General features: G+C 37.2%; 1 protein-coding gene across 2 annotated transcripts in view; it reads left to right on the forward strand.

Moving 5' to 3' along the window:
• Positions 1 to 26,849, forward strand: part of CDKAL1 (CDK5 regulatory subunit associated protein 1 like 1) — a 390,319-nt gene that overhangs the window by 269,684 nt on the left and 93,786 nt on the right. For both annotated transcript variants that reach the window (XM_061449582.1, XM_061449583.1), the window contains exon 12: positions 13,949 to 14,129. In XM_061449582.1, coding sequence (XP_061305566.1) covers positions 13,949 to 14,129 — 181 coding nt within the window. The remainder of the gene's footprint in view (positions 1 to 13,948; positions 14,130 to 26,849) is intronic.

The raw sequence follows: 26,849 nt of genomic DNA on the forward strand, positions 1-26,849 counted from the left end.
AGTTATTCCAGTATATTGTTGCAATTTTTTTTTTTACACGAATGAGTAATTCCTTATACACACTTACTTTGGAAGATTTGCTTCATAATTTCTTTAATTCATGCAAGGTAAAATCTCTGTTCCCAGTGATCCAGTGAACCACACTGTGTTGATTTGGAATATAATTTAAACTGTTTTATCACACTTTCATTAGTAAAATACACTGGATATCTTTGAAGAAATGGATTTATATGACTTAATAAGGAAATAGCTTTGCTTGTCTGAAATGTAACTTCTGAAAATTTAATTCTGAAGCTATATAGGTTTGTGTTTCAAGCATATCATAGTGATTGTGTCACACTTTGTTTTGAAGTTTAAGACCATATTATCACATTTGGCAGTGTAGCATGGAGTAAAACTAAAAGACTTTGAGGCTACATGATAGGAGCTCTGAATCCTTTTGGTGTGTGAAGGGTGTTGTCGTGGTTTAAACCCAGTCAGGTAACTCGTTCACTCACCCCCCCCCTTCTTTCCCTCCCCCTACTCCCGGAGGGACGGAGAGGAGAATCGAAAAGAATGCAACTCCCACGGGTTGAGATAAGAACAGTTTAGTACCTAAGGTATAACACAGATCACTACTGCTACCACCAATGATAATGATGATAAAGGAAATAACAAGGGAAGAGAATACAACACCTCATCACCAGCTGACCGATAACTCGCCCCCCAAGCCCGACCAAGCTCCGACCGATACCTCCTCCAACCCTGCAGTCTCCCAGCCCTTCCGGCTAACTCCCAGTTACATCCTGGGCATGACGTGCTGTGGTATGGAATACCTCTTTGGTCAGTTTGGGTCAGGTGTCCTGTCTCTGCTTCCTCCTGGCTTCCCCTCCTCCCTGGCAGAGCGTGAGGCTCACAAAGTCCTTGGCCAAACCAAAACATCATCGCTATCAGTTCTGCTCCCAGGCCGAAAGTCAAAACACAGCACTGCACCAGCTACCAAGAAGGGGAAAAATGACTGCTACTGCTGAACCCAGGACAGGTGTGTACATGGAATTTTAAACCACATACTACACTTACTCTTTCAACCAAGAAATTTGTTATTTTAATTTGCTTTTTCTGCCGTTCACAGAAGCACTAGTTCCGCATACAGTCATTATCGTGTACAAATATTGCTCCTTCAGGAAAAAAAAAGTGTTAGTTCAGTGATAGTGATAATTTTTGCCACAGCATATATTCCTTTTATAAATCCATGGATTTCAAGCCTGTCTGGAAACCTTGTCCAGTTCCCTACGTACTCTTTGAAGCTGCTAGTCCTGAAAGCTATCTTAAGAAGCAGGTATCAAGTCTGCAGTTATGAAAATCTCTGAATATAAGGATGCAGAATTATAGCTATCATAACATCACTATCTAAAATACTGTCTTGTTTTGCTCTTTTTCTATTCTGTTCTTAATTTCAAAGCCCATCCTCTTAAACATCAAATTAACTTTGTACACCACTAGTCATTGCTTCCATATTCAGACATTCAAAGCCTGTTGTTTTCAGAGGTAGTTATGTCCTACTAAGCAGAAAACATCTCTGAAAATTAGATCATTTGCATTTCATGAGGGATCCTGTCTTTGAAAAATTTGCATTTAGGAATGTATAGCAAAGTACAGCAAAAACTGTCTGATTTAAAACTGCAGCACTTTTTAGATACAGTAAAGGTATATGAATTGTGTTTTAAATGTCTCTGGCTAGTATTCAGGAATACAGCTGTTAAAACCTTGCCACAGCTGACCTACCTGCTGCTCTATCACTGTTGAATCTATGGTTCTGGTATTTAATCACAACATCTTTTGTAAGTGTTGTGCTGATTAGGATGTAGCCTATAAGTTGCTGTGTTTCATTAGGCACTTAGAAAATGGAGTGGAGATTATGTTAAATTTAGTGCACATCATGTGTGTGTTGTTAACTGCTGTTTCCTTCACAACCTTGAGCCTTCCCATGTAGCTGTTTGCAACTCAAAAACTTCCTGTGATGATTTCTCACAGAGGAATAGGACACCAGAAAATCCAGCCAAATTGTATAGCTTGTGATGTGACAGAATTATGTCTCTCTTAAATCTATCAGCTTTGGGGTAACTCTTTGAGGCTGAGCATGTTTAAGGTGTTTAACACCAGGTTGGACAGGGCCTTAAGCAACCTGGTCTGGTGGAAGATCCCTACTTGGAACTAGGTGATCTTTAAGGTCCCTTTAATCCCAAAGAATTCTACAATTTTGGAAAATCTGCTGTGCTTTAATGTCAGTCTTACCAGATGCCATCTTCTTTCTTTCTGCTGCAGAAGTTCTTAATATAAATAATCTTGAACCAAAACTTTGAAATAAAGCATCTGGCTCAATGGCAATTTTTGTTCTTCATTTTCTTCCTCGATCCATGTTTGGTTCTGCTTCAGACAGAAATCTTAAATTCTCTGTTAAAGTCTTGCAACTTGTCATACTACTGATGTTTTGATTTCTGAACCCCCCCTACTCCACATTGCTCTCTTTGGCCTGTCTTTGAAACATGCCTTTTTGTAGCCACTTCTAGCTTATTTATTATATAAAACTTCACCTAGTCAGTGTGTTTCTGCAAGGAGTTATTCACTTCCATCAAATTCATACCTTAAGTGCAAATAATTTAACAGGGAGAGGGTATTGCTTCTAAACTATTTAACATCCAGCTGAAGTCAGCTGCACAGTCCTTGATTTTTTTGACGTGGCATTTCTGCTCAGCTTTATGTTTGAGATGACATATTCATTGATCAGTCTCTTTTAATTACTGTTTCTCTGAGTTTATATTCAGTAATCACTCAGAGTTGGAGCCTGATACTGATTTAAAGAAGGTGTAGATAACACGGGTAATCCCAAGCTTCTCACATGAAGCAGAGTGGGGCTCAGTGTAATGTTTGTATCTGTGGAAGAGATAATTTATTTTCTCCATGTTCAATTTGGCAGATTCTGTTTTCCCATAGCAGGGGAAAGCAGTAGTATGAGTCCTCTTTTCCTGAATTTTAACACTGATCATATTGGCAAGGGATTTTTACCAGTTTGTCCCTGTTGCAGACTCTGCTGTCAAAGTAGATTTCAGAACATGGCTTTCATAAAGATAGTGTATTTTAATGATTTGGGGATGTGACGTTTCTCTAGGTGTAGACTTCTTACTATTGCTGTACTTGCATTTTCTTATAGATAAACAACTGTCTTTGGCATTTCTTGTGTAAGGTCCATTACCTTTTATTACCTGCTTACTAGTAAACAAGTGAATGCAAACCTGAAAAGAAAAATTTTAAAAACAGACCGTTTGTCTAAATTCTACAAATACTTTAAGAGATTTTTATCTCATTGTGCCTGTATTGTTAAATGCTGTCAACACCCCTCTCAAAATGGGAAATGTTACTTTGAAGACTGACAGATTATCAGAGGTCTGACAGATCTGTCACACAACGGAAATTAAGGACTCCAGTCTGGAAAAGTGCTAATTGAGAGGGACTAGAACAGAGGTCAATAAAGTCATAAAGAGTACTGAGAAGGTGAGCAGAGTTGTTACTGCCTCTCCCAGCGTAACCATTAGGGGACATGAAGTGGAATTAGCAGGTGGCAGACTCAGGAGAGAGAGAACATTTTTTTTTATCAAGTGGTTAGAATATGGAGAGGGTTAGATTCAAGGACAGTCTGGACAAGGTAATGGAGGAGAAGTCCATCAGAGGCTACTGGTTACAAAAACACCTCTGATGAAATCCAGTTGTTGGAAGGAAGAAGGCACTCTGGACTCTACATTTACGCGCCTCAGTGAGCTTGGCTCATTGCTAGCAGTAGACTACTAGTGTAGGCGGACCTTTGGTCTGATGTGTTTTATCTTCAAGGTCCCTGAAACATTACAGGATTGTAGATTATAGAGGGGCAAAACCACAAGTTCAGAATGATTTTTTTTTTTTTTTCCAATTAGCATTTGTTAATGGCACACTGCTTGCAATTTTTTCATTTGGTTTCATCATGCCAAAAAGGCATGTTAATCATTTTGGTTTATATGCTTGATTTCTGTGTCAAGAGTGAAGAGCTAAATGACTGTCACTGAAACAGATGTGGATGGGTCCTCAGAGCCCAAGACATTTAGTATTGGTGATAAGCATTGTGTCAGGCTGAGAAAAAGTATATAATGTTCTCAGCTACTCATATAATGTTCTCAGCTACTCATGGCTGAGATCCTATTATTTCTGACCATGCCTGACAGCTCTAATGCTGAACAGTGAAGGGTCACAGAAAATTAGTATAATTTCAGTGGCTGCTTTAGTGCAGCAAACATTAAGTTGGTTCCCAAGAACAGTTCCCTGGTGCAATCCGTAATAAATTCAAACTTTATTTTTAGTGATGACCTTTAGTAATGCGAGCCTTGATCCATTGAGATGCTGTTCACTTTTGATGCATCTCCAAATCCCTTTTTTATGCATTTTAAATCAACACACGCTTATTCTGAATTTATGCGTGTGGATAGACTGAGAGATGTAATTTAAACACATCTGTTCAAATATGCATTTCAGATCAACTTGGTGCCGGTTCTCATAATACGGCTGAGTTTTTGACGGGTATTATATCCCTAAAGTACACAGCAGATGGTATTTATTAGAGATTGAATGGAAATGAAGTTTAAGGATGTTGAGTTTTTTGTCTTAAGTCATTCATTTTTTAATCAATAAAACAATAATGATCTGAAGTTATAGATCTGTAATGAAGTTCTGTAAAATGTTTCACATTTATGGGACAAGTAAAACACCTTATATTTGAACAAACTCCAAACTGTAACTGTTTGGGTTTTTTTTAAAGAAAAATGATAATGGGAAGTATTATAATCTTTCTTAGAAAACATTTGGGCTGCATCTAGTAGGAACTATAGAAACATCCACTATAATTGTTTAGAGAGAGTAAAACTGTGTGTACTCTTTCATCCTCAGGCAGTGAGCCACGCTAATTATGAAATAGACTTTTTATCTAGGTCACTGTTCCCTGACGACAAGGACAGACTCAGTCCCTACTTGCACAGGGTGCCCCATACCTATACCTTCTCAAGTTGAGTTCTGTAAATCAGGTGTCCTTAGCTGTCTCCAGGTGGTGTTCAGCCCAGTTTCTGAAAGAGCTCTTCTGGGGGCAGGAGGTGGGCTTGAGAAAGTACAGTCATAAGAAAATACCCATTCTCACTCTTACTTCTCAAACTCTGAAAGCTGTTAGCTTGTGCGTCTTGATCACAGCTGCTTTCTACAGTCTTTGTAAGGTGACTTGCATAAAACCCATGAATGACTCCAAAGTTCAAAAACAACTTTGTAAGTTGCACTTGCAAATCAGTAGTTGGAATTTGCTGCAGATCACGAAGCTCAGGTGTAAGGTATTTCCTGTGGGAATCGCTGCTGTGAGCAGCCTTCAGTGGTCTGTAAGGTGTGGACACTAAAAAGCAAAATGCACACAGTGACTATATCTGTCAGGTCAGGCTTAATATGTAGTTTCTGCTATCCTTGAAATCTGAACTGTTTTGCTATGAATCACCTCCAAATTAAATGTTACCATTTATGGTCTTGTCAATTATTTTCCCGTGTGCGTACGTGCGTACACCCTTCAGGCAAATCTCCAAGGATACTCTGAAGAAATACTGTTGGTTTCTCTGTGGTCATGTATGGATTTTGTTTGTCAGTTTTGTTATTAAAAAACAACAACAAAAAAAAAAACAAAAAACCCAAAAACCAGCATGCCAACAATGTGGCATTACAGTTTCGTTGTCTGGTTTGTTGTGTCTTAAGCATCAGTTTCAGTGAGACAGGATTCAAGCTGTGAAAACAATTAAAACTTAAATTATGCATTTTACACATATAAATAAAATATGACTTACTTAAATGTTTGCTAGTATTCAATGTTTCAGTAGTTGAATTAAAGTAAACAAGTGAGTTGACTTATAAGTTAAGCCATTATACACTTTTAAAAACAATAGAACATGAAGTTATATTCACTTTAATGCAGGCAAACTGCAAGGTGAAGAACTCATTTGTGAGACAACCTGGAGTTATGTTAGACAGTAATAGAGAACATTTTAAAATATTTGAAATAATATAGTTGCTTTGCAGTAGCAACACGTACATGAATAAAAGATGTTGGCAGGTGTCCTGCCAGGGTGGAATCTCATGCTATTGTATTTAATAGAAATATGTACACTGCAAACAGGTCTAACTTTGGTATAAGTAATCAAAATGCAGGGACTGAATAACTGTTATGCAGCACAGTTTAAAAATAATTAAGTTTAAGCCTGATAGGTTATGAAATAAACCATTTCCTTGCAGTGAATATAAGCAGCTTGCTTTTTTAGAGAGTGAGGCCACATCTTTCACCCATTTCTTTCAGTATGTGAATGTACCTGGCAGTATTGGGTGTAGTACAGATTTAGGATTTTTCCAGTACAGTTTATTATACATTTAATAGAAATCCAATCAAATGGCTCAATCTGATGGACAACTTGATAGAAACAAACATAAGATCCCTTAGACTTACCCAAAGCTTGAAGTGAAAGATACTAACTATAGAACAGTTATTAATTAATTAAAAGGGTACTACTTTTACATGATTCATATTTATTTTATTGGCCACGTTCACTCCAGTATCTTGCCATCTGTCTGTTCTTTTAGGTTGTATTGCATTCTGTGAAATGTCTGTCCTGTTTTGCCATTTACACTATTTATTGCTAAATTTTATAGTAGTATTTTAAATATCTTTGTTGAGAAGTCATTATTGGATCTTCTCTATTTATCCTACTCTTAGTTGCAAAATCTCCTATTTGTCCTTATAATTTCGATAATGTCATTAATGTGGCTAGAGCAACATAATAATGGAAAAAGAAATTGCAACATTAAATAGTATTTCATGTAAGAACTAATAACGTTAAGTTCTATGGTGAACTTAATAGTACTGCTTATTTTCTCTACGTCTCTTAAGCATTAATATTCATGATGTATATAGCTGCTTTTGGATAAGTAGTCTTATCAAATAATAGTTTATATCTAGCCATGAGGCTTGGTCTGTTGTCATTTAAAAGTCTTCACACACAAATGTAAATGAAATGTGTGTTGTCAAAGTACTCTCCGGTTTTACTCCATGTGTAAATCGGTTGAGCAGTTGATATGAGGGTTCAAAAGGACTCTTTTTCCTGCCACAGAGTTTTTGAATTTGAACATCCTAGACTACTTTTTAAACGCATATGGAAAAGATTACTAAGAATAACATTGCCAGTGGATACACATTTATTAAAGTCTGTCCATCCATTGCATAATTTTAGGATAAATCGTAAACTGATTCAGAAATTATGTTCAGGTTTACTCCCCTAACTCCAGATGCTTAAATTAGGAGTATATTGTGCTGCTCTCCATCCCCATAGTCCCTGGAGAGAGAGAGCAGTGCAGGAGGACTTCAGATGCCTTTCTAAAAATGTGGGGATCTTCCCATGGCTTAATTCTCAGGTTAATCTCCATGTAGTCAAGAGAGGCAGGGTGAAGTTTCATGTTACTAGCTTTTGAAAGAAGCAGTGCTTCCAGCTGAGCAGTCTGTTTCTCTTGTGCTAGTTCCAGCTCATGTGACTCCTCAGTGAGCAATTCAAATTTAAGTTCGAAATCCCACAAGACTAGGCTTTGTAGAGAAAAAAAGAATGTGGGGAAAGGAGCTCGGAAGGACTGCGTGTGGTCATAGGGAAGATACAAACATCTTCAGCTCCAACACAAAACAGCACATTGAGATGCCTGTTAGGTTCTGTAAATATGCTTGAAAGACTTAACTCTCAGACACCTTCAAATTATTTAATCTATTAACTTAATTTTGTTTCCAGGTTCCCTAAATGGGCATGTATTGAAGACAGGTTATAAAATACTGTATGAGGCTTGAATAATGTTTCAGAGCATACTGGTTTTATTTTCATGAGAATTCCAAATATTTTACTAACATTTCTTCAATGCCAATTTCCAATTTATGAGTCAAGAAGTTGCTAGGTCATCACTTTTTTTGTTTCTAATTTAATTAAAGTAGTTTTCCCAGGCAGTTCTTGTAGCCTTCTGTAAGGACAATAGAGTGCTTTTAATTTATTCAAATAGCTATACTCTAATGCAGTGATTTTTTATATAGGGACGGGCGGAAGTGGAGGATCTTGGTGAAGAGTGAGTTGGTGGCTTTAAGTCATTGCTGGATTTAAAGGTTAATTTCTAAAAGGGAAGATGGAAGAATATGTGATCATGCAAAAGCATTTCAGGTGGTCACATGAGTAGCTGTAGGTGCTGATGAATTTTAGCTCCTTTACATAATTTCCTCCCTGAGCGTGGATTTGGTTTGTAATGGTTGTTGCTAAAGGAAATGTTTTCTGTAACTAAAGTCACATGAAGTGAATCCTAGCAAGTTTCACAGTTTTGCTGCTGGTTGCCTTAGACATCCTGATCCATGAAAATAGGGTTTTTTTTCTGTTTTATTTTTGACAGCTTGACACTTTCATCTTTCCTAAATCAAATTACATGGGATTTTGCATTTCACTCCCAACTGCCTTCTATGAAGAGCTCCCTAACTTCCCTCTGTTGGTGAATCAGCCTCTGGTAACTGGTACTGCAATATCTGTTGTACTTTCCTGTTGCTGCTAGTTCAGTTTCTGCTTTCTCTAGCATTGATAACTAAGTCCCCGGGGCAGAAAAGAGCAGGAAACTTGTCACTGTGAGGGTATGCCTGCCCTGCTTGCTGGTTAGTAATATTCAAATGCAGATCTCTGAGCAAACAGAGCTTCAGGAGCTACATAGCTGTACTAGCACAGATTTCACCTCGGGCTCATTTATTCTTCTGGGCTTGTTTAGAGCTAACTTGAATACCTGCAAGCTGTGAGAAGGCAGTTCTCAGGGCTGCAGTTACCCACAGCACATTCATTACTTACCCACAACTTTAGTTTCAGGCATCAGGCATTCCTTTGGCATTTTTCTTTGTCCCAAGAGGCTGACTTGGTTCCTCTTCAGGTAGCTATGGATAAAGTGTTGCATTTCTTCTGTGTCCTTTCAAACACATTTGTTTTGCCTTTCTCTGAGGTTTTGGATATCTGTCCTCTCACCACTTATTCATTTCTAGGTGTGCTGGTCCTTCCAGCATCACACAAAAATGGGCAGTTCTTTACTGTAAGATGAAGCAGTTGCTTCTTTTTACATGGTCAGACCTGCTGAAGGTAATAGTGCTTGAATTGTTGGTTTGGTTCAAGATGACAGAGCATAAATCTGCTTGAGTAAATGGAAGAGATCTATCTATGTAAAAGGACATAAAGGAGAGAATGTCGAGGAACCGAAAGTATTAGGGCTGTATTATCTGATTTGAGTATCCCTCAAATAAATCTTTTTCTATAATTCAGCAGTTCCAATGTAAAATGTTTCAATTGAGAGTCAACTGGGAACTCTTTTTTTCTTGGTTTCTAAAGTTGAGTGAAGATGGTAGTACATCTTCAGAGAAGAAATCTTGTAAAATTTACGATTGCCAGATAAAATGATTGCACAGGAGTTTGTTAGGATTATGAGGGTTTAAAATGGCTGGCAAAGTTTAAGTGATTTTATGCTCAGAAGTATTTAAACAGACTGACCGCTTCCATTTGCTAGGCTATAATGAGCATCCAGAATTCTGTATGTTTGAAGCAGCTTCTGGCTTTTTCAAAATCATTTTATCTTTCATAAGGAGCACTGTGTATTCTTGGTTCATGGAACAATGTGTTGTGGAGCTTCTTTATTGACCCTAGGAAACATTTGCTGCGGTTGAATTTTTAGACTTACTGTAAATGCATTTATGTAATAAATGTTACAAAATGCTTACTGGGGATGCTCATCATTTTTCTTCTTTATTTACTTCAGAATAGATAAACTACATTTCATTTCAAAAAACCAATTTAATATTGGCTGATGCACAAGAAATTGTTCTTGTGTAATTTTGCATCATATTTCATAGCTGGAATAATTTTTTAGACATCTGAATCTATGCAATAAGGAATTCTGTGCTGCTTTCTTTCAGACTGTCAGAGCAAAGGTCTCTTTAATTTCAAGTGTGTATGTGTTTTATATTTTTCCACAATTATATCTTTTTTCCACCCTTTTCTTTCATTAAGAAATGTTGTTTTGCATGTGGAACTAATTGTACTTATTTATGTTCATCAGTGCTTTGCGAAAGGCTAAGAGTTTGATTTTTATTCAGTAACTGGGTTTTATTCTGAGTGAAATCTCAAGCTTTTTTTCCCCTTTTATAACTACTTTTTAAGCAATATAATCAACTGAGGTATAAAAATGCACTATGCAATGTCATATTTCAGGCAGTCATACTGGATTGAACTGTAATTAATTGCTGTTGCTGAATACACTGTGGTCCTTATTCTCTTTTCATACCCTAGTTTTTCTTTGTATGTAATAATTCCATCCAGGAAGAAATCTAATTACTAAGATAATTAACACCTTATCACCAAATGGGAGTTCAGACATTTGTAGAGTTTATGAATTTTTAAAATATGTAATTTCCTTTTAACTGAATGACAACTGGTGTTATAGAGAAAAGAGCATATTGTATTGTATCTAGCTTGATTGGACCTTATAATTCATGTTGCTATAGAAACAACCAAACCTTTATAAAAGATGGTATTACTACTACCATTGGTAATAAATGCTTTGACTGTTGCCAATAGTGTCATTAAAATGGTTAAAATAACTTCATTTTAATGGTTTTGTCAAATGTAATGAATGTTCTGTTCATATTCTGAGAAATGGCAGCTGATGTTACGTGATACTGATTTATAATGTACTTTTTCTTCCATAAGCTTACTATTACCACATAATATATTTGTGATGTGAACAAAATCATGTTGCAGAATATAGTGCTCCTCTGTTCACTCAGTCCTTAAAGCTAACAAATTTTATTGTTACGTGATATCAAGCAGAACTTTGTATCTTGCAGTTTGTCAGTCTTAAGAAAGCAGTGGTAATTGAGACTGTTTAGCCAGCAGCTCTGGGGATTTTTGCTGTTCTGTGCGCTATTCAGCTTGTGTTTCCCACTTACGACTGCTGGACCAAGTCCTTGAAAATGTTCAGTTTTATGTTGGTTTTGATTTGGCGTTCAAATGCCATGTTTTAACTTCATCTCAAGTGATGGAGTCTGAATTCATGAACTCAAAAAGGAGTTGAAAGAATTTCAGAAACATACAAAAAAAAAAAAAAAAAAGAGGCCAAGACATTTGCTTTACTTAAATAAAAAGGTGTGGGGGGGTTAAGTTAAAAAAAAAAGTCCCAAAATATGTTTACTACCATATACTGTTTGTATGAAGGCCACTGTGGTCAATATAAGCGATGCATGCTGTAATGTTGCACCTAATCAAATTGCTAAAAGCAATATTCTCTGCTTCCACTTTCTTGGGTCTTTAGCCAACAGATTCTCCTCGTCCAGTAGAACTCGTTGTTGCAGGAAGTTTTTCTTTCAGCTATTCAGAGTATTCAAACTCTTCACACACTTTAGCCACAACATTAATTTTTATGTGGTGATATACTGTCTAATAAGAAAACGGCCATTCAAATGCTTTTTTGGATTACATGCAAATTCATTATGTTGCATTCACAGTTCTGCTGTCTTTTGTCCTGATGAAGGGAAGAGAAGCCTTACAGCCATCTCCTTAGAGAAACACCTTCTTAAGCTCAGATGTTGAGCTTTGCTTGTGGCAGTAGTCTTTATGCTATTCACCCCTAAAAGAAGCTGTCTCAGTTGTTCCCTTGCCTGTAGCCTATTTAAGATGTGTAGAGTTATTTAGGTTGGAAAGGACCTCTTGAAGTCATCTCATCTATTCCCCTCATTTGAAACAGGGCCAGCTTGAAATCAGATACCACCAATATCTTTATAGGGTTCTTTTCCTCATAAATCATATTTTCTCCAGTTCATCAGTCTTACTGATAGTGTAGAAACAGTCTTATCTGTATCAGTAGGGAGCACTGAGCACTTCTGAGCACTATATATTTTTGCCTCTCTGCAGAAGAGGTTTATCACTATTCCCACTTTACACAAGCATGATGAATACCAAACAGTGCAGTGGTTTCACAGTCTTTCATAGGGCAGTGGTCATCCAGCTGGTAGGTGTCAGATTTAGAAACTGGAGGTTTTATCTCCTGGATCCTGCAGAGTGCTCTGTAAATACTGTGCAGTAATCTTGTAGGACTCATTTTTCTGAGCTGTATCGCAGAATCACAGAAGGGTTGAGGTTGGAAGGGAGCTATAGAGGCCATTTTGTCCAAACCCCCCTGTTCAAGCAGGGTCACTTAGAGCCTATTGCTGTCTGTATCCAGACAGCTTTTGAATATCTCCAAGGAGAAGGACTCTACAGTCCCTGGGCAACCTGTGCCAGTGCTCTGTCACCCTCAGTAAAAAAGTGTTTCCTGACACACGGAGCACAACACCTGAGCCCCTATGCCCTTGAATACTGTCCCCCCAGGAGCTCTGTTGTCACTTTTAATACTGTCCATGTTTCCACTTGCGGTATCCTTTGTGCGCACATGAAATAACAACAGAGAGTAGCAGTCAGAGGGCCAGATAAACCCCACAGCATCCTGGACCCTGGCAGACAGCAAACTTCTCTAGATGATTGGGTGGGTTGACAGATGGGTGCCTGTGTCCTCCTGCAGCAGGGACTCACCCATTACAATGACTTGCTACTTCTTCCTGGTAATCTTGTATGGTTTGGGGGTTGGGTAGACCAGATATTTTGCTTGTCAGCACATGTGTCCTTTTCAACCTTGAGGGCAGTAGGTGGGGCAGATTCTTCCTTTCAGTGTCAGAATTCACCAGCTTCCATCATTCCCTTTCTCCAGAGGTTTTACTTCCATTGGTAGTTGGGGTTGACAATACTTGCTTCTCTACAGCAGATGGGAGATGAGGTTCTTCAAGATGTAGAGTTGCAGAGAACATCCTGTTTATCTCCCTTTCATCTTCTCTCACACTTCACAGCCTGCTGACTTCCTACATAACTCCAAGACAACACAGCTCCTGCAGGACAAAGGGCCATCTCTCCTGGCATCAGAGAGAGCCCCCAGGGACTCCCTGCAGCCCGAGACACTTGCAGGGCTGCATGCACTGTCCAAAGCTCAGTCTAGGTGCAAGCCTTGACCCTAGCACAAACAGCTATTCCAACATTTACCAGGGAAAATAATCAGTGGCATATAACCACTATGTCTAAGATTTATACTATAGTGTGATCTCAACTGAGGCCCTCTTACTTCATCCTTTTCTGTGCGTCCTGCTGTATCTGTTGGCTGTATCTGCTAGCCAGGCTCTCTAAAGATGCATATTCAGTCCAAGTGGAACAGTTAGGAAACGTTGACCTTGCTAAATAACAGGAAAGCTTAGTGCCTGTGCATTTGTAAACTTAAGTATTTTGCTTTCCTTTTAAAGCAAGGCATAGGCTGATTTTATGGAGTACTGAGTTAGAAATTAACTTGGGACTAAGAGATGTCTTACTGGTTTCAAAGACAATTTTGTTCAAAATTGCTACGTTATATTGCATGCCAGTCCCTGCTTTTGGAATTCCTGTCCTACTTTGATAGCAGCATTATAAAACATCAGGTAGTTTACAAATTCTAGTGGGTAAGTAAGTCGCAAAAGTCATAAATTTTGTGGGTTAAGCAGTCAGAATCTGAGAAACTTACAAGCTCTGGTGAACACCTATAATTTCAAATGAAGGAGGAGTTAGTCCAGATGTTTTCTTCTTTCTGTCACACTCCTAATCCAATATTTGCTGTAATATCTTTCTTCTTCGTGCTCTTGGCCAAGTACCAAATGGTCTCAATTTCTGTAGATCAACTTGAAGAGTTGTAAGTCTATGTATGCTGGCTTTTAAGGGAGCAAAACTTTTACATGTCCTTAATTCAGTGTTCTTTTTTACTTTCTTTACAGAGTGCCTGGAATAACAATTGCTACAGATATCATCTGTGGTTTTCCAGGAGAGACTGATGAAGATTTTCAAGAAACAGTGAAACTTGTAGAACAGTACAGATTTCCAAGCTTGTTTATTAATCAATTTTACCCACGCCCCGGAACCCCAGCTGCAAAAATGCATCAAGTGCCAGCTGCAGTGGTAAGATCCGTTTTCTTGTGCCACTGTACATGGTGTACTCAGATGTCTTTACGTGCATAAAACATATATCTGAAAATGTAGATTTTTTTTTTTTTTGCAGAACTGTGCTACAATTCAGTTAATTTTTTTTTTTTTTTAGTCCAATGAGTAAAATTATTGAATTGCCTTTAGAGGTTCGCTAGATCACTGAATGCATTTTCGTATATAAATTACTCTTCAGATTGTTAGGGAAGGTAAAATAGTGATTATACTGAAGTCATGTCTTCTTTCTATCAAATTTCAGCTGAATGAGTACCAGGAGAGGTATCTAATTGATTTTGCATGGGTTTTTTTTCCATTGTAAGACCTTTGAGACTCCAGCAGTCTCAAGCTTATTGTGAATAATTATGCAAAATATTAATAATATAGGAATGATAATTTCTGATTTATTTGTCTAATATCAAAGTTGAAGGCAAATTCTTCTCAAGACTGTCTTTATACACTGCTTATAAGCTCTGCTTCCTTCAGCCTGTGTTGAAGGCCATTGATAAAATTGGCATTAATCTTTCAGGTTTTAGGTGTTTTCCTTCTTTCTTGCTATTTTTGAGTGAGAAATGTAACTCTTCCTGACATTCTTGTATCAAATTCTCATAAGGAAAACAGCCTGTTTTAATATAGAAGGGAGATGGCTATTTGGTGCATTTTACTTGATATAAATAGCTGTTTATAAGCAATAATAACAGCAATCACGTCTGAAGGCAAGTTTTGATCTATTTTAAAAAAAATTGAATTTGTATTTTTTGTAATCTGAATCTCAAAACAAGAAAGCATACAAGACTGATGGCTGTACAATAATTCAACTTGTTATTTCATTATTATGGGCATAAATAGCATTTATAGTTCCTTTCACTGTAAGAATGAAAGTCAGCCAACAATGTAAATCAGTTTAAACAAAAAACCTTTTCTTTCAATTTATGTATCCTGCTACACCACTATGAAATCAAAACTACTTATCAGTAATTCTGTCCCTTCACATATACATCTGAAAGCAAAAGTATTTCTGCCTACTCTCAGTATATACCACAAATTGCATAGGATGTGTCAGCTGCTGAAGACATAAAATGCGATTATATTTGGCTCTTTGAATTTATTGTTTAGAGCTTTTACAATGACTGCTCATTTTTTGTAGGCTATCTCATAATGGGAAATACTGAGTTTTCAAATATAAATAGCTGATGTTGAAATAGTCTGCTTACTGTAACCAACTCACACTCTTGAATTATTTTTATTAGTTTTGAATGTATTTTAAAAATTTGAAAGTGAAAAAATACCAGTGTCATTTTTGGAAGTTAGGAAGCTTAAAAATCAAAATACTGATTTATGTCTCTGTTTTGTTTATATTCTTTCATCCACATGTACGCATGCTTATTTCACAGGAGGTGCAAAGACTAAGTTAATTTATCCTCTTCTGTTTAACTGGGTGCCATGGGAAGCCAATATGTGAAGACCTAAATTATTAAAAGAACATTAGCTGTTCTGTGGTTAAGAATGTTACTTGGAAAATGGTAATGTCATTTTAACCCAGTTTTACATTCTTTCTTTTTATTTGTAGAGCTAGTGCTTATTGCTTTCAGTTAATTAGAACTTTCAAAGAAGATGAGGCGTCTAATCCAGTGCTGATGAAAATCTGTAATTAATAGATTTTGTTTCTCTCTTTTCTCCCACCTCCTGCCTCTCCCCGTAGTTCTTAAAAAATCCCTTGTTATGAGATCCTTTTTTTCTTTTCTCTCTGGAGAGTAACTAGTCAAACAGAGCAAGAAGAGCTTGTGCTAATCTCTTATGTTTTATATTCACATTACTGCTAGAACCTGGTGGTCTTTCCAACAACATCAAGAATGGACAGGCATTTAACTTGTCCTTCCTTGCCTAGTGTAACATATATGATTCTTTGCTAGAAGGAAGTAGCACGTTGCCATCCATGTTATGCACTCTTACCGTGTCATCCTTTAATAAAATATTATTTGTCATCTTACTGTTAATGAATTTAATTCATTGCATTAGCATAGGGAGAGAAATAGCACATGAAGTGACATACAACTGTTACGTGCATCTGTACATGTGATACATTGTATTACCAGCCTGAACTTGTGAACTAATTTTTTTTTACAGGATGCTCATAACATAATCCTTTGTAGTGGGTCTGGCGATAGAATCTTGTTCTATGAAAATAATTTTGTCTGTATTATTTAACTGCAAATTGTGAACCAGTAAGCAGATTATTTAACAATTGTTATTCTTGTCTTTAGAAAAAAAATGTTGGGTCTATGTATGATGTTATTTTAGCTTTGCGTTACTTCTGCAATGGACAGATCTATAGCTATTTGCGAACTGCTCCACGTTACTGAGTTCCACTTCTCCAAGACAGCTCCAGTGATTCTGCCAGAGTATCACAGCTGCAACAATACATTTGCCTTGTTGATTTCTTTTAAGTTAGCTCGTTTTAGGAAGACCTTATGACTTTTAGGGACTGTCTGTAGAGCATTAAACATAGCAACATTTGGTGCTTTCAAATTTTTAGTGGATAGTTTTGATGGAAGTTGTAAATATAATTCTCTTTTTGGGGAAAACCCTCATCTGAGTTTGTCTTAGTAGAAAAAAAAAACCAAATGAACAGTAGGTCGACATAGAATCTTCACATAGATAATTTATCTTTGAAAACCTTACAGGCACTGATTTTTTTTCTAAAAGGGCAAATGACACTAATCCAGATGGACAGTTCTGCCACCATAAATTCAGAAAAAACAGTTAAGGCTGCAGGCTTTTCTTGTTTCTCCTGGAGAAAAAAATGTCCATGGAGAATCAGACATCTGTCTAAATGGTCTTATCATTTCATAACCATCAGTTAGGTTATGCTTACCATAAATGTTGTGTCCAGTTCAGAGAAAAGAGCACAGTTAAGCAAAATGAGGCATGATTTTTTGTTGTTGTTTCAGGGTGTTTTAATAAGCAATTGCAATGATGCTGAGTCATATACATGAGAGTCAACATATTGTTCAGAACTTAAATGCTACTTTTCTTGGCTTTTACCCCTATTTTATCCACCTACTGCTAAATACATTGTTTCAGAAATTATTCTGGGTACTCATTATCTCCAGTAGGCTATCTGTAGAAAATTCTCACTCTAAAGTGTGTTAACTATGAAATGCTATTTTGTAGATTGTTGTTATCATCAGCAGCACTATCATCATCATTTTGGAGCTGAATTTCTCTGTTTCCCTATTGCATTCAGTTGTAAAAGTGGTAGTGCTGGTATTTGCATAACTCAAATTACAGACTAAAGAGATACATATTTTAATAAGCAGTGTAAGAACATGATTTAGATGTGATTAGTACGGATTTTATGTTTAGCTGCATTGCAAATTATCAGAATGCTTTAATTCTAAGTGTAAAAATGAATCTTTTTCTCTAAAATTAAGGATCCGTAATACCTTATGTTCTTGATAATTTTTATTTCCCTGTTCTTTATTTTTTCAAGGCAACTATTGATTGTCTGGGAACTCTCTGTCCTTGAGATTTGGTCCATTAGAATTTGTGAAAGCATTAGGTTTCATGATTATCTCAGAATCAGCTGGATTTCCATCATGTGGAAATAACATGAAGAAATAGCCATTTAAAAAATAGGGATCTTGATAAAGTACAATTGGGTTCATCTCTACTGAGAATAGGAGATGGCAGCTGTTTTGAGGGCAGTAATGTGAATGCAGCTTCATGATTATGCTACCTTTAACTGCAGTGAGGATTCTAACGCTTCTGTATGTATTTTCAATAGTGTAATTAATCCAGTTTCAATTATTGGTGTAATTACAGTATTTTTTTAAAAACATTGTGATGCCTAGAGAAAAGATTCATTTCCTCTTACTATCTCTTTCCTTCTCTCTTTCTGTTTGTCATCAAATAATTACCTTGCTCCCAGACAGAAAATGTTATGTCAGTCAGCTACTGAACCTTTCCTTTAATTCCACTGAAGTGTGTCTCCTTGAATTTTTCTCTCTGTATTAGTTGTATTAAGCACCCTGCTTACTATACTGAGGTGAATAACAACTACTGTTTGATCTCAAAAATAATTTGCTTCAGGAATAGGAGTAGGTACAGGGTATTTTTTTTTACGGTGTATAGTGGGGAGTTCCTAAAGTCTTTCAGTACAAGAAGGGAACGGTGGGCATGCCATGACCATGGTGGACAAAGATGTGAGACCTTGTCTTACATCTGAAAGTGCCTACCCAATCTCCAAAAGCTCAGTTTTCAGCAGCCTTCATCGCAAGCAGTATTTGCCTCTCTGCCATCTGTCCATGCCCAAACAAGGTGTCGAGACAAAACTGCTCAATCTAAAACCTCATCTATTTACATCCGGGCACTTGTCTGTTAAATATACCCATTGTTACAAGAGAAAAAATAAAATAAATTCCATGATCAGACATTGTATCCTCCTCCATGTACTCTAACCATAACTTAGATCTGTCACTATATTTACCAATTGTAGAAGCCATACATAATGTGCTTAGAGTCTTTTCTTTCTATTAGGATAGCATATGCACTTTCTTGGTGTTGTCTACCAGACAAGTTGTATTTGACCAATTCTGTGGGAGCAAACCAACCATCTTGTATTTTATGCCTTTATGATGGCTATTTATTTTTCTGAGGCTGCTTTGCTTTTGCTTCCTTCTAAGAGGTCTCCAGGAAGTTTCCTGACACCCTTTCATGTATGAGTGGCTGCAGATCCCCCATATCCATCTTAACCAGTTACAATTCTACAAGCACTAGAAATAGGTATTCTTGGGTACCAGCAGATATAGTATGATGTTTAGTTCCTCCTCTTGTAGGTGGCTATAGGTTTTGTAGTTCTGAATCTCCACACACAAACAGCTCAGTCTTCATTGGTAACTCATATGCTTTTACCTATTCAAAATAAATAATTACCTGTGTGTCACTAAACCATCCTTGGCTGACAATATTATCCTGTCAGGCAATATTAGCTGTTCTCTCCTTCAGGACTTTGTAACTCCAAGCAGCAAGACAGCATCTGGAATGGCATTGCTTGTGCAAAGGACTCCTTTTGCTCTTCTCACAACTAAAGGAAAGGGAGCACAGCTGAACCTTGCAGTTATACAATCAAAGAAAAGGCTAGTAAGCTCCCCATTGAGCAGACAATAAGGAGAGATGACAGTTCAGGGCTGCTCTAGCCTTTGAGCATGGTGCTTGGGGCACTAGTGGGTAGTGATGTGGCATAATGTCCTAGGGAAGCTATGGTCATGGCTAGGGCAAGCAAAGATTCTGCTGTCTGGGATGACCTTCATAGAGTTTCATGTACTCTATGATGTGTGAGGCAACCAATTGCACTGTTAAGTGCACCACTCTCATTTGCAGGTGAGACTATGCAGCTTTGGATGGTGTTGATTAGTTAATGTTCTTTAAATGCCCAAAAGGAAGGGACCATCTCCCTTATTTCTAATATTCATCAGCATAGCAGATTCAGTGATACTTATTACTTTAGCTGATGTTGCCCAGTACAAAGATCATACAATGGGAATATGTAGGGATATTCATTTAAAAGTAAGAAAGAGACCTGGGGAGATCAGGAGGTGGGAGAAAAGGAAAGAAAAGTGAGTAGGTAAAGGAACAAGGCCACTTATTCAACCATACTTCTACTGTGATCTACCAATACTACCTCTGAGCTCTCTTGTTAAGTTCTGTGACTAAATGGCATTACATGACCTGGGAATTAGATACAGCTGTGATAACTGCTTCTGGTGAATCAAAGATGCTTGGCCCCTGATACTCCACATATGCACATGTGATAATGTATGGTGTAACATGCAGAATGCACTTCATGTGTAAGGAAAACCAAGACTGATTAATGTCTGAGTTTGACTGATGAACCTCTGTACTACTTTGTTTTTCTTCAACAGTATGGTTTTATTTATTGCTTGCTACTCTGCCAGAAAAAGACCTGAGTGAAGATTTTTATGGCAAGTGAAGGCTGGAGGGGAAGGCAGACCATGAAGGAAAAATCAATATATAATTCTTCATATTTGTCACTGAATGATTGACGTATTCCAAGGTAGCATTTTCCAGAAGATTTGTATGTGCTTTCTAGTTTTATTTGCACTGTGTTTCATAGTGTGGTTTCTTTGTGAGAACAACATGTGAGGTACTGCAGAAAGCCTTGCAAACCATCAAGATACCTATGATTTCTCTTATCTGCAAATCCACTCAGTCTCTGATGGGATTCATTTTGGTCGATATAGCTGTGGGTAGGAAATCAGAGTTGGCTCTTTTCTGGATGCTTAAAAATAGTTTTGCATGTTTTCCTCCCTGTTTTTCCAGGAACTACATAAACTGTCTGACCTATGAAAGCCTGGTTCCTCCTTTTTCTCTGTTTAAAAATGGTCAAAACATTTGACTTCTTTTATGCTATATCTTTAAATCTACCATAGTTCTCAGCAGTCTGTGTGCAGCCAGAACTGCAAATTTGTGCTATGAATTCAAAGGAAGGTAATTACCCATGAATAAGTTTTTTTTGTGGTTAGACAAAGCTACTAAATAGATTTTTACAAAAGTTTAAAGACAGTTTTATTTTAGAGCTAGATTCAGCTCAAGTTCAAACCACTTGAAGTTATTTGACCAGCTGCTGAAATGAAAATCTGTTTTTGTTGCTGTGGGAGACAAGTTGAGCTGGTAGGTTTTAAAAGAGGTTGTACCCTTTTGGAAAGCTATAAATGATCTGCCTATGGAGCTGCTGAAAATTCAGTTCATAGCTGTTTCTGGGAATGAGTTAAATTGCACAGTCAGACCCCTGAGAAAGGGCAAGGATGTTTTGACTCTGGCCTGCATCTGTGGCTCTTAAATCCTCCACTTCAGGCACCTGGTAGAATTCAGTTCTTACAGTTAGACTGCCTTGCTTGAGTAAGCAAGTAAAAATTCAAAGCTAGACTGGAAATACAATTAAGAAACCGAGTTTCTATTCTTTCTTGAATTTTGCTTTGTTTTTCCAGCAGGAACTGATTGGAATGGAAATGCTAACAGCTTTCTCATAAACTTTATACAAATTCAATTTGAAAAGTTGAGTCTCTAAAGGTGATAGTACAGTGATGGTTTTGATCTAGGCCACATTGTTAAGAAAAAGAATTAATGGGCACTAAAATAAAGGTGAGGAATGTAGGTGTGCAGGAAGAGGCTGAGTTACTTCTAAAGCTCACTGTCAAGCCAGAAATAACTACAGAATTTGCAAGGATTCTGAAACCGTCACCAACGTTTTATAATCTTGTTGGTTAGTGCTTTTAGCAATGTAATGTCCACATGTTGACCATCCAGTATAAAGAAATATTTTTAGGGAAGTGTAATCCTTTAAGATTTGTAGTGTCCACAAGTATTCATTACTCAGCATCCTTCCCCTGTGAGTCTGTCTGGAAATCCTGATGAAATTCTGAGATTTTTAGTTGCAAGGAAGCTGAAATAGCAGTAGAAGGTTTGTATGCCACATACTTCTGAACTGAATAGAAGGGAAGGAAGGTACTTTCTACAGATACGGTGGAACAGTCTTAGATTTTAAGGGAGAAAATTCAAAAGTCAAAAACTGGAAATGTAGTGTAGTGAAATGAGTTTAGTGGTGTCATAGAGGGTTTTTTCCTTTTTTTTTTTTTTCCCAGGCTTTTGTGGTTTAGCATCCATTGTGATTGCTTATAAAAATGCAGAAGAGTATATCATTTTTCTGTATTTTCTGCCTAAACTTAGTTAATCAGAATTTTAAAGATTATAACATTGTTCTTCAAAAGAACTTTATATAAAATGGCATCAGGATAAACACAATGCATAAATTTATTTTTCTTCTGTCACGTATAAAACATGGTAAAAGCTGCATGAATACATACATATATGGAGTATATTGGAAGCCTCTGCCATTAATTTCAAGGACTGAATCGGTAAGAAGTCATGAGGGCAATAAAAGCTGAAAATCGTTCGTCTTTTTCCTTTACCAGAGATTATGATCTATGTACTCTGATCTGGGGCTTCAACTTGGAATGTTACAGGAAGTTAAAAGACTGTTTTGTAAACTCCCCTGATAGGGAATTGAAGCAAGGCAGAGAGAGAAACAATTTCTGCAAACACTTATTACTCATTAAGCTGTTGTTATTAGTAGAACCAAGCTGTTATTGTTAAAAGAAGGTAACTATTTGCACAACACATTCAGTTAGTCACTGGCATTTGCTCACATGCTCACTTCGTTGTTACCTGTGGACCAGCAGCTGGGAGGCTACCCCCAGGGTTGTGCTCAGATTTCACCCTGTGGCTTCAAGGTGGGTACTTGGAATGTCCCTCAGAGGGATCTTTGATCCTTTGGGTGTAAATGTAATATTGCAGTCTTCATCTGCATATAGGAGTCACCACCCTCTTGGATGTGGTCCGAGTCTCTTTGTCTGTTTTTCATCATAATGGCCTTGGGCAGATTGAACAGACTGAACAGACTGTTGATGTCCTGCCTTAGTTATTACAGATTCAGCATGAGTACTAATCTTCAGAGCTTATTAGTCCCTGGAAAATTTTCATATGCTGTGTTTTCAGCAGGTAATGTTCCTGTCTTTGGCCTGCTGTTTTCTGTTACAGCTCTGTCCAAATCCATAGATGCCTGTAGAACACATTCATACAAGTTTATATACAGGAGACCTCTCTGGCAACTGGATGTTACATGTTTTGTCCTTTTCCTTGGATCATAATGGAAGAATCAGGGAAGAAGTTTTAACTGTGTCTTTCTGTAACTTTTACTTCAATTACAGTTAAGTAACTTCTGTAATACTGGATTTTTTTTCTTTTTTTTTTAATTCAGAATTCAATACACTTGATGAACCAGTCTGCCCAGAACTGGAAACAGTGCCAGCAGTTTTAGACATGGAGTATTGCCCATAACTTAATCCCTGAAATTGAATGTATGCAGCAGAACAAAAAAGTCTATTAGTTTCAAAAAACCCCTCTTGGCTTTGGCAATTCTGGGCTTCCTCAAGTGAGAACATAGTTTAGATTTAATAGTTTGTGACTTTACACAGTAAATTAATTTGTATCATGGAGGTGACTGAGCTTGTCTATCATTTCTGAATCATGTGACATTTGTAATGGCCTATAAAATGTGCTTTGGAGAAAAAGGACGCTGAAATATCTTGTGGTGGGCTCTTGGTGACCCTTTCTTGAACTTCATCTGATAATTCAAGTACACTTCTTCAAGGCTTCCACAGGCAATAAGGTCACTGAGTGCCTTGGAGCTCCTATCTTACACTGTTTTCATTGCTGCACCTCTGATCATTGGGCTAAAAATCCATGTGGAACTTGGAATTGCTGGAAAACTGGAAGTAGGGTGGAGGACTGAGTAACAGATTAAGGTGAAACAGTGAGGGCAGGTTTTCAGTGTCTAATGAATTTGTGTGTCGTGAATACACGAGTGGTCTTTCCCACACAGCAAGCGCTTGACCGCCACGTACCGCTCAGTATTCATGCTACACTGTATCTTCTGAATCACTTCTGTTCTGCTCTTTTTGTTCTTTCTGGAATGCTGGAAAACCTGGTGCTTTCAAGGCTGCTATTGTGCAAGAGAGCACACAGATACCTCACCAGATTATAAAATGGAAAAGAGTGCACTGCAGACAGGTCAGTCCTTTATATATATATATGTAAACCCTTATATGTCCTTGGGCTCAACATATGTATCTAAAAATTACATTTCATTACTAGCATGTAGTTTGCAGTTCATTCTGGTTTACATTACTGTACAACTGGGTGTAATATCTATATATTCAAAATCCGTCTGTCCCTCATGACCAATCACTTTATTTCTGATTTAGTGTCACTCTAATTTGAAATATGGCTGATACCCCAGTACAAGTTTCTGTCAGATACATTTCTTCTGCAAATCTTCTTGAGCTAAACAGTCCTCCTAATCAGTTACAGTGGCATCCTTAGAATATACCCACGTCATACAGATTGACACTTCAGTACGAATTTCAGACATAAAAATCTACCCGAAGTGAGACAGAGCATTTTATAAACTATACCAAATTTAAGGACCCTCAAAATGAGCAAATCTTGAAAGCCTTTTCTGAAATTAAGGATTTCTCTTTGAATGTCTTCAGAATAAATTTTGCATAATTTATCCTTTGCTCAGGGGGAGATTTTATTATGAAAAATGACAGGAATAACAAACAATCCTAAACCAAATTAAAAGAACTCCAATGGACCAGAAGCAATAGAATTCAGCAATATTTGTATAATACATGAGTTTGAACACTCTGTATTACATAGCTGGAATTACAGGGGTGGTAAGCAGGAAGAAATTTTAATGCCCGTGGTTTAATTGAAAATGGATCCTTCAAGAAATTATTTTCAAATCCTATACTGTTTTTGACAATGTGTTTTTCCATAAATAAGAATCTCTGTTTTAAATGTAAAATAGACTTAACTGTGGCTGGTTTTGTAGCTGTAATCCTGAAGACAGGATGACTTTTAACATTTGCAAACTTTTTCTACATTAATATGATTAGAAAAGGTGTGTAAAATTTTACATATTTTCCTCTTTTAGACAAAAAACATATTGCGTGTGCCATAAAACTTTGTTCTTTTTTTTTTTTTTTTAGAAATAATCACTGAGTATACAAATGACTAAAGAGTATAGAAAATATGAATTATGAATGTATAGTTATGTTTTTAATGGGAGTTGGAAAAAATGTCCACCATCCTGGAACATTGAGGTTAACTACTAGATATAACACATTGTACACCTACATTTTTCCATGTATGGATCAAAAATTATTAGAAAGTAATTTCTTAAACCAAGCTGAATAATGACATGCACATGTATTAACAGCTAAAGTAGAACAGTGAGTGTATTTTAATAGTAATTCAGGTAGGTTAGGTCAAAGACTAGCTAATCCCCAAATGATTTTGTATGCTTCATTATAGATGTGATAAGAAAGACAGGAATAATACCAGTTGAAGTGAGTTAGCTGTAGGAAGTAGGAAACTTGTCAAGCCTGTATTTCACTTCTGCTCTTTCAGACCTTACAGGGCAGAGACACAAGAGCATAATGAACACCAGTTACGATGTTATCAAGAAATCTGGCTGGGGCACAGCGTTTCTTTCAGGATCATTTCTGAGGGGGTGATGCACTGAATAACTCAAGGTCAAAGAGAACGGTTCACTGCTTTCTGATCACTTTTTTAAAAACTGTTTTGCGGAACAAAAGGTAATCTGTAAACTTTGATAGCATGGCAGTTTCAGTGGCTTGGCTTATATCTGTGTTGTCGTTATAGGTACACAGATTTAAAGCTTTATGGATTGAATCTCCCAGCAAGGGTTTTAAATGTACCTTGCTTGGAGTAGTTGCTGCCTCTCTCTGGTGCTTTGCCAAGTAGCTCTTCAGAGATTAAAGTTGGGCTGGTTGCTGTCTTTACATAGAGTGCTCCTAAGTAGGAGTTCTGTTTTGTAAAAGTTTGGATTTTGGAACTACCCAAAGCCTTTGTAGTTTTGAGAACACAGGTGTAGCACAGGGGAAAAGACAGTCACAGCTTTGTTACTGCTCAGAAAACGCATGTAACTTAAGTTAAAGAACACAAGATATGTTAGACATGCTGTTTCAGAAAATAAAGCACCTGTCTTATGTTTTTTGCTCTTTGCAAGCATCTGTTATGCTGGAGTATCTGTGCTTTCGGTAATATTGGGAAGAAAACTTAAAGGACTTGCAAAGCTGCTTCATTCTTCTCCCAAAGCCTGTCAGAGTTGTAGTTAAATTCTGCCTTGGCTCACAAAGTTTAATGTGGTTATAATTCTAAATTATTTAATCCGTTAGGTACCACACAAGCAGGTAATGTGGTTTTACAGACTTATTTGGAGGCAAAACAATGTTGCCATTGGTTGTTAGCATGCTCAAGTGTGTGAGATGCTTTATAAGTTCTAAATTAAATAAGGTTCCTGTGGCAAAAGAAATTTTTTTTATAATTCTGACCAGCAGTATGTAAAACAGAAATGGGGAAGATGGTTAAGTGAGAGAACAGAAATAAGGACATTGGGCTGGTTGCCTTGACACATGCTATTAATTCACTGTGATCATGAAGAAAAGAATATTTGAATGGAAACAGATAAGGGTCACTGTTACAGAAGGTAGCTCCGCATACTGGAGGAATTCTACATGATGGAAACAGAAAAATCAAAGCAGGAGGACTTTTCTGATGATACATTGAGGCTGACACCTTCAGTGAAAGTGGTAGAATTTGCAGATCTGTCGCAGTATCACTGAGAACCTCAAAGGTGATAATAGACTTAATAAAACTGAAAGTTGAGTGTTAAGGAAACCAGTGATACCTTCATATTGGGAAATAATTTTGTCCCTTTTACTCCTATATGAAAAACTGTGAATATTCTATTTAAGCTGCTTCTGAGTAATCTGTGATAAAAGATCTCGGTGATACTGTAATTGTCCTTCACAATAAATATCATAGACCCATGATACCATACTTAAGAGGAAAGCAAACAAGTTTTAGGCTTCATTAATATCATCTGAAAGACAGGTAATTATCACCTGAGTGCAAGAAGAGGATCACCAGAGAAGTGCAACACACATATGTGAGCCTATGTTTAGTATTTGGTATAGTTATTTAATTTATTTATCCCTGGTGGTGTTCAAGGCCAGGTTAGACAGAGCC

The sequence above is a fragment of the Pezoporus flaviventris genome, unplaced genomic scaffold, assembly GCF_033815535.1.
Source record: "Pezoporus flaviventris isolate CSIRO_AGI_PZ_B2104156 unplaced genomic scaffold, CSIRO_AGI_Pfla_v1 ptg000007l, whole genome shotgun sequence".
In the NCBI taxonomy this organism is placed as follows: Eukaryota; Metazoa; Chordata; class Aves; order Psittaciformes; family Psittacidae; genus Pezoporus; species Pezoporus flaviventris.